The sequence below is a fragment of the Euprymna scolopes genome, chromosome 31, assembly GCF_053919585.1.
Source record: "Euprymna scolopes isolate OS-2025 chromosome 31, ASM5391958v1, whole genome shotgun sequence".
NCBI classification, from domain to species: Eukaryota; Metazoa; Mollusca; class Cephalopoda; order Sepiida; family Sepiolidae; genus Euprymna; species Euprymna scolopes.
In genome coordinates this window covers 45,977,775-45,994,871 of record NC_136512.1, presented here as the reverse complement: position 1 = coordinate 45,994,871, position 17,097 = coordinate 45,977,775, and the positions used below count along the sequence as shown (strand labels likewise).

The 17,097-nt window shown below is 35.9% G+C and overlaps 1 protein-coding gene across 2 annotated transcripts in view; it reads right to left on the bottom strand.

Annotated features, from left to right (window-relative positions):
* The window catches only part of LOC145255729 (dual E2 ubiquitin-conjugating enzyme/E3 ubiquitin-protein ligase BIRC6-like), a 515,468-nt gene that overhangs the window by 17,079 nt on the left and 481,292 nt on the right, over positions 1 to 17,097 (bottom strand). For both annotated transcript variants that reach the window (XM_080114338.1, XM_080114339.1), the window contains exon 55: positions 16,679 to 16,783. In XM_080114338.1, the coding sequence (XP_079970464.1) occupies positions 16,679 to 16,783 (105 nt within the window). The remainder of the gene's footprint in view (positions 1 to 16,678; positions 16,784 to 17,097) is intronic.

Here is a 17,097-nt window from a genome sequence, read left to right as displayed (position 1 = left end):
TGGTGTTCGTTACTGCTACACTTTGGGCATACTGTTTTCCTGGTGCAGTATTCTTTGAAGTGGCCAAATTTTTGGCAGTTTAGGCAGCGAAGTGGTCTGGGGATATATGTTTCTACTTTAATGTTAATATATCCAATTTTGAGTTCAGTTGGTGGAGTGGGAGTATTGAAAGTTAATATGTATGTGTTGGTGTTAATTGTTTGTTCGTTTCTTTTTATCGTAATCTTTCTTTTTATCGTAATCTATAACTTTTTGATTTTTTAGGTTTGTTTTTATTTCATCTAGAGAGCAGGTGTTTAGTTCTGGACATCTGATGACTCCCTTTGAGGTGTTGAGGGTTTTATGAGGGTTTTGTGAGGGTAGGCTTTGATGTTTATATCATGGAACTTTGTCCATGTTAAAATTTCTTCGGCACTACTTTTAGTAGATACTTGTATGAGTAAAGTTCCATTTTTTAATTTTTTAATTTGTTTTGTGTTCACATTTTTGTTGATAATTTTTTCGATTTTGAATGGGGACATTTTAGTTATTTGTGTGTTATCTTGCGATTCCAAGATTATATACTCCGGAAAGTTTGTGTTTTCATCTTCATCACTTTCTGGATGGGGCCTTTTAATTTTTTTGGAAGCCATAGAATATTTTTTGTTTTTTTTCATCATCCTTGCTCCCCACCCTCCTCGGAGCCCTAAATTGGGAGATGGTTGGGGGGAAACTCATTCACCCAAGCATCTCAGGGATACAATGATGATATACTCAAACAGTGAGTATAGTAGGTGTAGAAAGGGTTAGTTGTCAATAGCATCAGTTTTCACCATCTGATTGGCCCTTGCCATCGCCTTTTAATGATAGTATGTGTGTGTGTTTTTTTTGTTTTTTTTTTATATGAGTGTAATATGTTTGTATTTCTCTTTATGGGGGTTTACTATTATTAGGGACTGTCATGACTAGCCGGTTGGTCGGGTTGAGCCTGCCCGACCGCCCATCTAGCCGAAGTAAGGGCCAAAGTGGAGTGTTGCTAACTCACGGCCATTTGGTTCCGAGGTCGTGAGTTGCTCAGCCACCAGGATCCCGTTCTAAGGCATTACGGGTTGCCACCTACGGCCAACAGGTGGTCCCATTGAGGGACATTTACTCTCTGCAGGGTATGGGGGCAGTCGGTGTATTCTGATACTCCACCGACAGGGTCTGGGAGTGGGGGGGGAATAAAAAGGGGAGGGAGAGGGGCTGTTGTTTTTGTAGAAGAAAATTAAGTTTTACAAAAAAGATCAGAAAACAAAAAACATCAATGTAGGTGCATTTCTTCTCAGGAAGCCAAAAGACAGCCTGATCTGGTAGCAACAGGTTAGACTTTGGAACTTCCTTCTGGGTTCCTGTTTTCTTAACTGTACTGACATGCAGAAGTTCAAGTGTAATATGAAAAGACATTTTGCTGCTCAACTTCCTACATAGTATCCCTGCAACTTATGTCCCCAATAGTAGCCCCCTACATCAAAATGGCACTGTGCCTTGTTTGAAGGTGAAAATGTAAAAAAAAAAAAAAAATACAGAATTGCTTGTTAACAAGTGAATGTTAAAATATTTTGGATTGGACACAGAATAATAAAAACAAAAAGAACTTTGAATATAAACAAAGGTGCTACCAAGTGAACGAGAAGGAAAGTAAGGCAAGCACAGCTTGTTGTGACAAGGGTTTCTTTTTGGTGTCTTTTACTTTATGTTACCAGGTGGATGAAAGAGAGGAGGAGAAACTGCAGAATTTTGCCATGAGCGACTGTCATATTTGTTTCCTTGTATCTTTTTTGATCATCAGCTTGGATTAAGCGAGAGGCTGTGTACAAGAGGTGTATGGAAAAAAATTGGAAGAAAGCAGACAAGCAGTTAAGTGAATAATTTGACAGACAAGTTTTTGGGTGCATTGTTGGAGAAGAGAGATGCAGAAAAAAAAAAAATGATTATTCGATTACATAGTGTGTTGTTAGATAAAAGTTTACACACCTGTATGGATTATCTGAAAAAATTATGGTCGAGTTGAACTATATATCTAAGTAAACTTATTGAACTTTCACCTTTTGTTCAACATAAAAGTGTGTTACATACAATGTTAGAGCTACATCAAAAGAAAAATCTTTTGTATTCCATATTTCTTGTCCATTTCATTGCATTCCTGTTGTGTTGTAGCATTAAACTAGCGGGGGTTCCTGGCATTGCCCAGGTGTTTAGAGGCATGTGTGTGTGTGTGTGGGGGGGGGGGGGGTAAATGAAAACAAAGCGAAGTAACAACCCTGTTTAAATATTATAAAAAATAAAATAAAAAAATTAAAAAAAAATAATTTAAAAAAATGAACATGATGCAATACAAACGGTCTGGCGGTGCCCATGTATTTGAAAAACAAAAAAGTTTGGGGGAGGGAAGGAGGCTCGAATTCGAATCCTTGAGGTGAAAGCAAAAAAAAAAAAAAAAAAAAAAAAGCTGATTTCCGGCACGAAAGACAAAAACACACACCATTTCAATTTAATTTCACTTTATTTATACTAAAAAAAAAATCGAACAAATGGGCGACACAGCGAAATAGTGCGAATCTTATAAAGCTCAATGTAAATAAATCTAGACGCTTCATAAATCCTAGATATGATTTAGACGGTATATAAACAGTTCTAAGAAATGGTTTGGTTTGGTTTTACAGCATATCAACCCTTTGAGTCAAATAAGACTTTGCGTCATTAGGTGATGTGCTTTTTTGGGGGGTGGGGGTGGGTGTAGACTTGGATTGAATTAAAGTTATATTCTTTTATATAGATTTACTTTTTTCAGAAATGTTATTTTGTTGGAATTTATTTTTTTAAATAGTTCTTTCATATTGTTGACATTGCAATAATTTTGCCGGATATGCGCGAGATCGTCACAATCCAAAAGAAAGTGTTTTACTGTAAAAGGTTCTTGGCACACAAAACATTCTGGAGGGTCTTCTTTTTTTTAGCAGGAAGGAGTGGGTTATGTGCATTTGTCCTATGCGAATACAGGACAAAATCACTTCCTCTCTACATGATCTTCTGGCATCTGGTAATTGTTCTTCTATTGTGGGTTTGATCTTGAAAAGTTTATTATTTGGACAGTTATTCCATCTTTCTTGTCATTTCTTCATAATGAGATTATTTATTTGTTGTTTGTAGTCAGAATGTGAAATTTTTATATTGCTTTTAAGTTTTAAAGCATTTTTGGCAGCTATGTCAGCTTTTTCATTGCCCTGAATTCCAGAATGACTAGGGATCCAGCAGAATTTAATACTTTTGTTTTGTGAAAGTGTGTATTTTTTGTAGCAGTTTGATGAGTAGTGGGTTATTCAAATTTTATTCTTTAAGGATTCGAGTACGGATAGGGAGTCTGAAAAAATTATAAATTTGTTGTGGGTAAGGTCAGTGATGAGGTCTAGTGCCATATCTAAGGCTGTGGCTTTGGCACTAAAAATTGAGGCATGGTCTGGTAGTCGCTTCTGTAAGGTAATGTTAGTGGATACGACTCCGCATCCGGTTTTGTTGTGGTCTTTGGACCCATCTGTGTATATGTGCTGATGGTTTGGGTATTTTTCCTGAATGATAAGGAGTTTTTCTTGATAGGTTAGTGGATGGGTTTGATTTTTTGGGAGGTTATTTAATTCAAAGATAATTTCAGGTTGCTCTAGTAGCCAGGGTGGAAGGCTTAATTGGTTGACATTATGGATGTTGGTGATTGTGATACCTGCATCTTCTACTAGTGGTTTTGTACGGAGACAAAAAGGTTTTATAGCTTTTACTTTTTGGTCATATAGATTTTGGTAATTTGGATTGAAGGTACAGTTACGGGCTGGATTTGTTGGTTGTGACTTTTTCCTATCATAGAGTGAGTAATCTAGTGAGTTTGCAATGCAGTCGTAAGCAGGATTGTCTGGGCAAGAGAGACTTTTGGTCAGGTATTGCAAGGCTAGTTTGTCGCGTCAAATTGATAATGGGGATTCATTGGCTTCTGCATAGAGACTATCGATGGGGGAAGTTCGGAAGGCTCCCAGCGCAAGCCTGAGGCCCTGATGTTGAACGGTGTCTAATATCTTTATGTAAGACTTTCTGGTGGCACCGTAAATGAAGCTGCCATAGTCTAGTTTTGATCGCACTAGTGATCTATATAACTTTAATAGGGTTTGTCTGTTCGCTCCCAATCTGTGTTCATTAGCTGGAGAGTTTTATTATATTTATTTTTAAGGTGTTTTATATGAAGGATGAATATAAGTTTTTTGTCTAGTATTAATCCTAAGAATTTATGTTCATTTACAACAGGAATTGGAATATCATCTAGTTTTAAAAGAGGATCTGGGTGTAGTTTTCTTAGTTGACAAATGTGCATACATTTTGTTTTGTTAATGGAAAATTTGAAGCCATTCTTAGTTGTCCAATTTTTTTATTTTGTCAATGCATTGTTGAAGTTGACGCTCAATTAGATGGATATGTCTCGGGCTGTTTGCAATTAAAAAATCAACATATAGAGAGCAATCCACGCCTTGGTTTATGCATTCAACAATATTGCTAATTTTTAGCCTGAATAATGTTACCGACAAAATACTTCCCTGTAGGACTCCCGTTTCCTGTTCCTTGATGTCCGAGAGGCATATTCCTACACGGACATTGAATAATCTATTGTTGATAAAGTTGTTGATGAAGATGGGTAGTCTTCCTTTCACTGCAGCTTCTTTGAGATCTTTCATGATGCCGTACCTCCATGTGGTATCGTACGCCTTTTCAAGATCAAAGAAAATAGCAGTCATATGCTTTTTTTGTATAAATGAATTTCTGATGAAAGTTTCTAAATGAATTAAATGGTCTGTTGTGCTCCGATGTTTTCGGAAGCCACATTGAAAATTAGTTATTATTTTATTTGTTTCCAGAAACCAAATTAATCCGGTGTTGACCATTCTCTCCATGATCTTACACATGCAGCTTGTTAGAGCTATGGGGCGATAATTGGAGAGGTTAGATGCATTCTTTCCTGGTTTTGGTATAGGAATGACTGTGGCTTGTTTACATATGGCTGGAAGATTGCGATTGAGCCAGATGTCATTATAAATAGAAAGTAAATACTTTAATGGTTCATCTGGTAGTTGTTTTAGAAATTCATATGTTATCTTATCAGCCGTGTTGGCTTTTTTAAATGAATCCTTTAGTTCATGGATGGTAAAAGGTTTGTTGTATTCTTCCTTATTATTACTTTGTAAGTTCAGTTTGTTTTTTCTGATTCCTGTTTAATGATCTGGAATTTTTATTGTAATTTTTAGTAGATGAATTATTTGCAATAGTATCTGCAAGCAGGTTTGCCATGTCCTCTTTTTTAGTTATTTTACTATTGTTTACACAGAGGTGGTTGAGAGGGGAACTGGTATTTTTTCCTGATATTTCCTGAATCATATTCCATACAGTTTTGTCTTTGGTATTATTGATTTTAGACACAAAATTCTTCCACGATTCCCTTTTGGCTTCGTTTATTGTTTGGCATACTTTAGCTCTGCATATTTTAAACTTGTTTAAATTCTGAGTAGTTGGTTGATTGTTGAATTTTCTTAATGCAGCACATCGTAGCTTGATAGCCTTTTTACAGTCATTATTAAACCAGGGACGATTATACTTGGTTGATGATTTTGTTTAAGGAATACATACTTCTGCTATTGAGATAATGGTATCTGTAAAGTGAGTGATTGGGTCTTTCTCATGTTTTCCAGGTAGGAGTTTGTGTTTGCATTAGTAATACACATGGACGAAAAAAACGCTTTGGATAATTACAGATTTCAAGGTAGTTCTACTAAAATAGCCATATTTTTCAAACCAAAGCACTTCAAGTCTTCAAATTACTACTGTTTTGTTTGGAAATGAATATACTTTCAAATGAATTAATAAATATGAATGTACATTATATATTTTAAGAGTTTTAAGCAAATAAAGTGATAAAAATGTGAACATCATAAAATGGCGTTTTCGGTAAAGTTTTATAATGACCCTCCCTGTTTTCTAAAGGCCCGCACCATGATTGTATGAAGAATTTCGTTATGAAATTTAGAAACCTATCAGAAGAGGTGTTAATCTTAATACTGTCAAGTGTCTGAAATATTTTTGACCATTTCTTTTTTGTTGTCTTAAAAATAAGACTTTAATATGACGAGTATCGAACAGTTTGAAAAAAAATTTCATCGGACACCCACTAGTAAATAAATCATTCTTTTTATTATCTTTATCAATTAAAAGTATTATTTTATGTTGAGTCGGACCGCGGTAATTGATAATAATTTAAAAGGACCTACCCGAAAAAAATGTTTATTTTTCCAGTTTGGTCAAAGTTAGTATTAGTAGCAGCAGCACTGCAGCAGCTGTAGTATTAGTCATAGCACAATATAAACAACACACGTTCTTTAATTTTTATTCACGAACGAATTAAGAAAAACATGAAAATATGAATATAAATGTTCTGATATGCTTAATTAGAGCTATTTTGTTATCAGAATAACATTAATTTAGAACTATTCGGTTTTCAGAATGTATAATAACAACAATCCCAACCAATTCGGCATTATGAATACATTATAATTTCTCATACTTCTGATCAAATTTAAAAACATGGTTAAAAAAACAAAATAAACTTTTGTAGATATATAGCTTGCATGCACTTTTATTCATTGCATTAGTTTTGAACAGCAAATTAAAACAATGTTTTACTGCGAACAGCCACAAATCAAAAGATGTATTTTGTTTCTATACACATAGATTTGAAAAAGTTGACAAAAAACAAATATATAACAAATAAATGTTATCAAAGGCAAGATAAGTTACTTTTCTACCTAACTGAACATGTTTTTAGTGTTTATATTTAATGTAACATGTTTATTCAGCTCGAAAAACAGTGTTTACTGATGTATTCGAAAATTTAAAATCGCGGCCGACTCTTTTTGAGGCGGTAAGTTTTGGGAAAATGAGTTATAAATAAAAAACCAGACAAAATACTGTTAGAAACTCGCTCAATATATGTCACCATGACATAGGCGGATATATATTCGGCGGGGTTTTAACAGTATTTTGTCTAGTTTTTTATTTTTAACTCATTTTCCCAAACTTACCGTGTGAAAGAGATAGTCGGCTGCCATTTTTAACTTTCCAATACATTGGTAAGCACTGTATGTTTTTCAAGCTGAATAAACATGTTACATTAAATAAAAACATGCTTTGCATAACATTTGTTATAATTTTATATTTTATTTTTTGGACAACTTTTTCGTACCTCTATGGCAAGTAATACAAACGCACAAATAGTGTTGACTGTTGAGCATTTCCTGAGAAGAAGACAAATGTCAGTTAGTTGACACTTAAATATTTGAAGTCTTGATAATGACTTAAAAATGAATAGTAAAACAAAATACTGTTAGCAACCCACCTACTAAAGTTATGTGTGCCAAGTCTCCTCCTAAAACACTCTTTAACCCTAACAATAACACTAAGTTCGAGTGCACCCCCCAACAAAATACCTCTGTAAGTCACATACGAGCGTCTAAAACAAACAAACAAAAAATAGATCTTTCCTTAAAGAAAAATGCACATAAAAAATAAATTGGTTAACTGTCCTAAAATGCTGGAAATGGTGAATTATTTTACATTAAATTTTTGTGAAACTAACTGCCCCCCTCTAATATTGTTTTTGTTTCTGTCAAGTCTTCAGTATGTTCACACATAATTTTCCTTAGTCCTACAATTAATTCAAAGTCCGAATAGCAACCCTCCCCATATTCTCATTGCATAAAAACCCTCTTAAAACTACACATAATCGTCTTAAAAAAAATAAAACAAAAAGCATACAGGATTTATCTCCCATAAAAAAAACCCAGTTAACTGCCCTAAAATACTAGAATGACCTGTAATGGGGAATTATTTTACATTAAATTCTAAAATAATTTGTTTATCTTTCATTAAAGTTTTTCATGGCATTTCATACATAATTGCCTAAAAAGGTAGAATCACATTTTGGATGGGTGATCAGAAGGGGTTGGGTGGGGTTAAACAGAAGGTGTTAATCTACAATAATACCAAAGAAATATTGCAATATATTCATTTTTAAATGGTCCTATGTTTAGATTCAAGTTTTTTGTACATAAAGCACATTATAATTCAACTTTGAGTTCTCCAACTTCTGTTCTGTTTATGGATACATGGCATTTTTAAGGAATTGCAGCATATTTATGCACATTTACTGCAGATTATTTGGAAACCATGAAATTTGGGATATTTTCAGTTGCATATTCTGATTCCTTGCATAAAAATACACTTATATGGTAAATTTCATTGCTTAGTCTTGTGTTTTAACAAAGATATGACATTTTTACTGAAAAAGTAGTGTAAAAAATGTGACTAAACGCATATGGTCTTAAAGAGGGAAAAATATCCAAACATATGAGGCACAAAAATAGTCATAACTTCCTTAATTGTAATCAGATTTTTAAAATTTAAAAAGATTCTTTCTTAGCTCATCAAGCTCTTTCTATGTATACCAATATTGAAATATTTTAAGCTATTTCAATTTTTTCATGTGTATTGCTATTTGCATAGTAATTTGAACTTATTCCGGTTAGCTTTTTTAAGGTTCCAGCGAGGAATTTTTTAGGTTATTTCAGGATCAAAGTGTTCTAATGTTATTGGGAAGTGGTCACTTCCACAGATATCCATATGCAGTGTCCAATTGTAATCTATAAGGATACTAGGATCACTTATAGAGAGGTCAATTGCTGAGAACAAGTTTATAGCGGAGTGAATAAAGGTTGGTTTTTTGTTGTTATATATGCATAGGTTGTTGTTGTTGATAATATTTTCTATAGTGATTACTTTTCTGTCTGTGTTTGAGCATCCCCAACTAACATTATGACTATTAAAGACGCCTAATAATAAGAAGGGGCAAGGGAGTTGGTTGATGAGTTTTTCTATTTCAGTTTCATCTATGGGGTCGCTTGGAGGTAGGTAAATGGAGCAGATTGTGGCCGTTCTATGTAGGGTGGCTGTGACAGCAATTGCCTGTAAGTTAGTTTGTAGATTTATTTGGCTTTGTGCTGTGATTTTGTTAATGAGAATGGATGTTCCTACAAGAGCTCTATTTGGGTTATTTATTGTGTAGATGTATTCAGTAAAACTTTGGAGATTGATATTTTCAGATGGTTTTAAAAAGGTTTCTTGTAGGCATATTATTGTGGGGCATAGATCGGATATTAGTAGAAGTAATTAATTCTGGTCGGCTTTTATACCTCTGCAATTCCATTGGATTATTTTGTTGGCCATAGTTTAGATTTTATGTATTTGATTTCCCTTTTGTCTTGGGAATAGGGGTGTTTTCTTTTTTATGGGGGTTTAGAAGTTTTGTCTTCTATTTCCATTGTTTCCAAGGAGGTTTTAAATTTATTTTGGTCTGTAGTTCTTGTATTTAAATCATTGGACTGTTTCATGTGTGTTTGAGTATTTGTGAGTTTTTTATCATTCGGTTTCTGTTTCCATGACTTCTGGTTCTTTGTGTTCAATTGGTTTGTTAGCTTTTATGCTTGATTTATCTCTGGTTTTAGATGTTGAACGAGATCGTGGTTTGGTTTTTGTGGGGCTGGTTTTCTTCGAGGAATTTTTCCCATTTATTGTTCTTGTCTGTTCGGATGTTTTTGGAGAATCTTTATTTTTTTGCTTGTTGTTATCTGTTTTTATATTAGAACTCTTGTGGGGGATTGAAGGACTCTCCTTATTGGTATTCTGCTCCTCAGAGTTCTTGATCTCCAATGTCTTAAAGCTATTGGAGAGGGAATTTGTGGGTTTATTTGTAGTTTTGTTTAGTTAAGTTTGGTTTTGGTTTGTTTTTTTGGATTTGTTTCTGGTCTATTGGGTGTGGCGTTTGGATTTTTGGTTCTAGTGAGGTTTTTTTCATTTCTTCAATTATATTTATCAATATTTTGATTTGGTCTTGGATTTTAATATCAAGGTTTGTTGTGCAATAATTGTTGTTGTGTTTATTGGTGTTGGGAGTATTCCTTTTTGTTATTTTTGAATATTTAGCTGTTACTGCCTTCTTCTGGGTAGCTGATGTTTAATGAGTGTTTAATTTTAACAATTTCTTTTTCTTTTTTCCAAATTTCACAGTCTTTGGAGTAGGCACTGTGATTTTCTTTACAGTTCGCACATTTATAAGATTTTTGACAGTTGATATGATTGCCGTTTTCTTCACACCTTCCACACACTGGCTGGCGTGTACATCGGTCCTGATGGTGACCAAATTTTTGACATTTAAAAAAACGCAGTGGGTTGGGGATGTATGTTTCAACTCTTAGTTTCTCATAGGCTATTTTTATTTCTTGTGGAATTTTTTGTTGGTAAAAGGTTAATATGTGTGTGTGTGTGTGTGTGTTTTTTTTTTTTTAACATGGGGGTCACCACTCATCAAGGCCCAAAGGCCACTCAGGGATTATTGAGTGTACAGTAATCAATGAGATAGTATTGTAGTAATCAGACCCCTACTACCATGTCTCCTTCTCCAACATCAGGGGTCTACGTTCTAACCTTCCAGAGGTTGAAACCCAATTACAGGAGACTAAACCAGACCTTTTATTTTTAAGTGAAACTGGCATTGGACAGGCTATTTCCCTAGATGAGTTTGCAATTACAGGATACTCTAACTTAACTTCTAAATCTGACCCCCAAGATCGCCATGGGCATGGAATATGTGCCTATATTAAAGATAGCTTTCCATGTGGGAGGGACATCTCCAGGGAAGATCCTAACTTACCCTATATGTGCTTCCGGGTTGCTTTAGCTCACACTACTGCATTTATATTTACTCTCTATCGCCCCCACAACAGCGGAGTTACTATCTTTCAAAGCATATCTGAGAAAATTGACCAAGTCCTTTCTACTTATCCTTCAGCTAACATTCACGTATGTGGAGACTTCAATGTTCACAACGTCGAATGGTTGACCCACTCAAACAAGACCGATGATGAGGGGAGGTTCTGTCATGATTTCTCCATTGCCTATGACCTCACTCAGATTGTTCAGGAACCTACCCGTGTGCCCGATAATGACGGCCAGTATGCGAGCCTACTAGACCTTTTTCTCACAACTTGCCCTGAACTATGTTCAGTTTCTGTTCTGTCGCCTCTTGGATCTTCCGACCACTCTGTTGTATCAATTAAGATAAAAATGAAATGTAATAAGTCCCCAGACGTACCACTTCATCGTACAGTATATCGATACACTAAGGCTGACTGGGATAGCTTCCGTACATTTATATCTGATCTACCTCTGCATTACATGTTTAAAAAGGATGTGTCCTCTATAGTATTAGACCTAACTGAATGGTTAATTGTAGGTATTGACCATTTCATACCCTCTAAAAAGTTTCAGCAAAAACCTAACAGCCAGCCATGGTTCTCTCCAGAATGTGCTGCTGCCATTGCGCACAGAAATCACTTTTTCCACTGCTTCAAACGTAATAGATGTATGGAAACTAAAGCCGTTTTCAGGACTGCCAGCAACCATTGTAAGAAAGTAATAAGGAACGCAAGAGAGTTGTATGCTCAATCTGTTAAGTCCAAAGTAGCTGAGCAGCGGCTTGGTTCCCACCAGTTTTGGCAAATAGCAAACAGAATCCTGAACAGAAGCGTGTGCTCCATCCCAACTATTATCAATGGACCTGAGGTAATCTCATCAGCATCAGACAAAGCCAAACTCTTTGTCAAGAACTTTGCAGCTAATTCTACCCTTTGCGACCAAGACCGCCAACCCCCAATATTTCCTCCTGTATCAGAAAACACGCTATGTGATATACGTATATCTGTACGTGATGTTGCCAAGCTAATCAAAAACCTTGATTCCAGTAAAGCAACTGGCCCTGATGGTATTCCAATTATAGTACTCAAAAAACTTCAACCTGAACTAGCGCCCATACTTACAAAACTGTTTAAACGTTGTCTTAAGGAGAATAGTTTCCCATCTCCCTGGAAAATCTCATCAGTATGCCCTGTATTTAAGAATTCAGGTGATCGCTCATCCCCCTCTCAGTACAGGCCAATAAGTCTCCTGTGCGTCATGAGTAAGTTGCTAGAATCTGTGTTAAATACAGAAGTAATCAAACATCTCAACAAAAATAACCTTCTTAGTGACACTCAATATGGTTTCCGTTCTGCTAGATCTACAGCAGATGTGCTTACAGTTATATCGCATAGGATTAGCAAATCTCTCGACGGTGGCAATCTTTCTAGGGCAATTACTCTTGACATATCTAAAGCCTTTGATAGGGTATGGCATAAAGGTTTACTTCATAAGATCGCTAGCTATGGTATAGCTGGAAAAGTCTTCTCAATTATTAAATCATTTCTTTCTGATAGGTTCATAAGAGTAGTAGTTGAGGGGCAAAAATCAGAAGCTCACAGTATTAATGCCGGTGTCCCTCAGGGATCCATCCTGGGCCCAACTCTTTTCCTGATCTACATTAATGATCTTCCAAATCATATCCTTACATCATTTGTAGACATTTATGCTGACGACACTACCATTTATGGTACCACATCTAAGACAGTAAACGAGCAAGTACTCTCCAATTCTCTCTCCTCTGATCTTGAGCATGTAGTACAACGGGGAAAGGAGTGGCTGGTTACTTTTAATGCATCTAAAACCAAGCTTCTCTCTTTACATCATCAACATTTTAATCCACATTTGTCATCAATTGAAATGAATGGCTCTCGTCTTCAGGAGGCCTCAAGTTTTGACAAGCTTCTGGGCTTGACCATTACTCCTGATCTTAAATGGAACACGTACATCAAATCTGTTGCCAAGGCCGCTGGAAAAATGGTGGGATCTTTCTATCGATCCAGTAGATATCTCACTGCTAATGCTATTCTCTATCTATATAAGAGCCAGGTACGTCCAAGGATGGAATACTGTTGCCACATCTGGGCAGGAGCTGCTAGAAAGGACTTGTCCTGCCTTGATAGAGTTCAAAATAGACTTCGTAGCCTCGTAGGAGATGTCCTTTTCTCCTCCTTACAACCTCTATCTCACAGAAGAGATGTTGCGAGTTTGTCTCTGATGTATCGTTATTTTCATGGAAAGTGTTCAACTGAGCTTCAATCTATGGTCCCCCCTCGCCAAACTTTCACAAGAAACACTCGTCTAGCTGTAAACACTATCAATAATTTCCCCCACTCTTTATCTGTGCCTAAACCTAAACATAGATTCCATGAACAAAGCTTCTTTCTTAGAACTGCACGCCTGTGGAATTGTCTTCCGTTTTCCTGCTTTCCGGCTGACTACAATATGGTTGTGTTCAAGTCTAAGGTAAATACGTTCTTGATGAGCCGTTCCATATAAGTTATTAAATTTACCAAATTTTCATTACTAATGATTACTATATTGACCAACTTCTACTGTACACTCTTTAACCCTTATCCTTGAGTGGCCTCTGGGCCTTGATAATGTGGTGATGCCTTTGTAAAAAAAAAAAAAAAAAAAAAAAAAAAATCATTAGTATTGGGGGTTTTGATAGAGTGTCTTACTTAAGGGGGCGGTTTGTCAGGAGTTTGTTTATGTTGGACTTGAAGACGTCGAAGTTGTAGTCAGGTGGGAAACAAGGCAAGCGGCAGAGAGTTCTACTGGCGTGCAGTTCCAAGAAAGAAACTTTGTTCATGGAATCTACATTTGGATTTAGACACAGATAAAGAGTGGGAAAAATTATTGACAGTAGTTTCCTCCAGATGGGTGTTTCTCGTGAAAGATTGGCGAGGGGGGACGAGGGATTGGAGTTCAGACGAGCACCTGCCATGGAAATAATGATAAAACAAAGACAGGCTCGCAACGTCTCTTCTGTGGGAGAGAGGTTGCAGGGAAGAGAAAAGGGCATCCCCCACTAAACCACAAAGTCTATTTTGTACTCTGTCAAGGCAGGATAGGCTGTTTTTAGCAGCTCCTGCCCAGATGTGACAGCAGTACTCCATCCTTGGACATACTTGGCTTTTATACAGATAGAGAATTGCATTAGTAGTGAGATATCTTATGGAGCGGTAGAAGGATCCCACCATTTCCTAGCGTCCCTGGCAACAGATTTGATGTACGCGTTCCATTTCAGATTAGGAGTAAAGGTCAAACCCAAAAGCTTGTCAAAACATGGAGCCTCCCCAAGACGAGAGCCATCCATTTCAATTGATGCCAGATGGGGATCAGAGCGTTGATGATGTAAAGATAGAAGCTTGGTTTTGGATACATTAAAAGTGACCAGCCACCTCTTCCCCCATTATACCACACGCTCAAGATCAGAGGAGAGAGAATTAGAGAGAACTTTGTCATTTACAGCCTTTGATGTGTTGCCATAGATGGTCATGTCATCAGTATAGATGTCAATGAATGATTTAAGTATGTGTTTTGGGAGATCATTGATGTAGATCAGGAAAAGAGTTGGGCCCAGGATGGACCCCTCGGGGACTCCAGTATTAATACTGTGGGCCTCTGATTTTTGCCCATTAACCACTACTCTTATGAACCTATCAGAGAGAAATGATTTAATGATTGAGAAAACATTTCCAGTAATACCGTAGCTGGAAATCTTGTGAAGTAGGCCCTTATGCCATACCTTATTGAAGGCCTTCCATATGTCAAGAGCAATTGCCCTGGAAAGGAAACCTGTGTCAAGAGATTCACTAATCCTATGTGATATAACCGTTAGCACATCTGCTGTAGATCTTGCAGAACGGAAACCATATTGCATGTTACTAAGAAAGTTGTTTCTGTTGAGGTGTGTTTATCATTTCTCCATTTTTTTTAATTTGAACTCTTTTGACATCCGTTACATTTTGTTCTTTTAGATTTGAACGGATTTCATCGATGGAGCAAAGTGAAAGTTCAGGGCTTTTCACCACTTTTTGCATATGTTTAGTGTTTTGTGAGGGTATGTTTTTATTTTTATATCGTCAAAATGTTTCCATTTTAAAAGTTCATCTGCCTGCATTTTAGTAAAAAATTCTATCAAAAGAGTGCTATATAGGGGTTTCATTAAAGGGAGAGTCTTTTATTATAAGTGATGCTTAGAGAGTCTTAAAGAGTGTTTGTCGTTGAGAGAGAGTCTTATTACAAATGATGTTGTATCTTAGAGAGAGATGTTGTTGTAAGAGAGATTGTTCGTGTTATGAAGATTCATATTTATATTAAAAGTTCATTACTTAGATGTGTTGATTGAAGCTCTTAGAGGGAGGAGATAGTGTTCAGACATTGTGTAGACAGTCTTCAGACAGTCTTAGTGTAGATATGTAAGATGTAGAGTTCACATTGTAGATATGAGATGTGTATGTTAAGACATTTTATAACACAGATATACAGACATATAATACAATTCACTTTACCTTTTGCTGGAATCACAACACAAAGGCGACGTTTACAAAAACACCTGATGGTTTTATTTCTTCTCACGACTGGTCGTGGTTTTCATCATCAAGAATTCAAAGCTTCACATATTAAGTTTCAAAGTGACCGTCTCGCTTCTAGACGTTCGAATTCGAAACTGGACTGTCCTCTGTCCCTCTCAAACTCCCTCTCTTCTGTCTGCTTAACTCTAAAGTTTTTCTAACTATCTTTAGAACTTTCTATTTTCCATGACGTCATACACATGTTAAAACATGTGCCTTCTTTCACGTGTTCTGGACATGCGTGTCCAAAACTTTTCCTTTTTTTACAAAAGGAATTTTAACCTATACTCAGTAACCTATATTTCCAATATCTTAAAAACATGTTTATTAAATTATCTTATAGCTGCATTCTTTCAATTAAATTTTCATAACAAAATTGACAGTGCACATTCTTTTCTTGAAATATTTGATGTCTATTCTAAACAATCGTTTGGTTTACATTCCATTTTCTAATTCTCACACGTAATCTATTTCTAAACCTAAATTATGAGCCTCTCCGACTGCCCGTCAGGCCCAGTATGAGGCCAAAGTGGAGTGTTGCAACTGATACCTTTATTTCCCTAGATATCAGTTGCTCAGCCACCAGGATCCTTTTCATAGACATTACGGGATGCCACCTATGGCCAACAGGTGGCCCCACTGAGGGACTTTTACTTTCTGCAGGGGGGGCAGTCAGTGTATTCTAATGCCCCACTGACAGGGTTGGGAAGTAGGGAAGGAAAAAGAAGAGGAAGGGGGCTGTTGTTTTTGTTTTTGCAGAACATAATTAAGTTTTACAAAAGAGAATAGAAAACAAAAACAGAAAATCAATGTAGGTGCATTTCGTCTCAGGAAGCCAATAGACAGCCTGATCTGGTAGCACCAGCTAAGAAATAGTAACCCCCACTGAGAAGCCCGGCGAAAAAAAGCCTTTGTCAAACATACAAAGGCTCTCGCGCGCATTTTGTCTTTTTTATATATATATATATATAGATGTTCTATTTGTTCAGCTTTCACCAGTTATCTTATTCAATGTAGATAATATGTAGATAACACCTGCAGACTATCTTATAGAATTTGGGAAACATACACCAAGCCAAAACAAATTTTGGATAAAATCTAAATGTTAATTTGTGTTCGCTATCACCAACCATTACAATATGTTGGTGGTATTTTGAAGGTTGAAAGAGTTAACAATTAATCATAAATAACTTTGAACTTACCAAACTGGAAATTCTTCATTACATTTATATAACGGCTTTCCAGGGACACACTGCTGCACATATCTCTACTGTCCATTTTACTGATTTTATCGACTGAGGAGTCTTCTATTAAAAAAGAAGAAATTTAAAGAGGAGAAAAGTTAATATCCACACAGGTTTAGAAAATACATTTAAGTTTGCTTTGTTTCAAGGCATATTAACACTTTTGCATTATTTATTATGCTTTTAATCTCAAACTCTTAAACAATATTTTTGACACACAATATACAAACAACATACAATATGAAATACAGATCAAATTCTGTTAGATATTTAATCTGCAATTCTACCTTAATTCATTTTTTACAATTATTTTTTCAACTTAACTAATTACATCTTAAAATATTCTACACTACTGTCATATTTAATTATAGCAATAC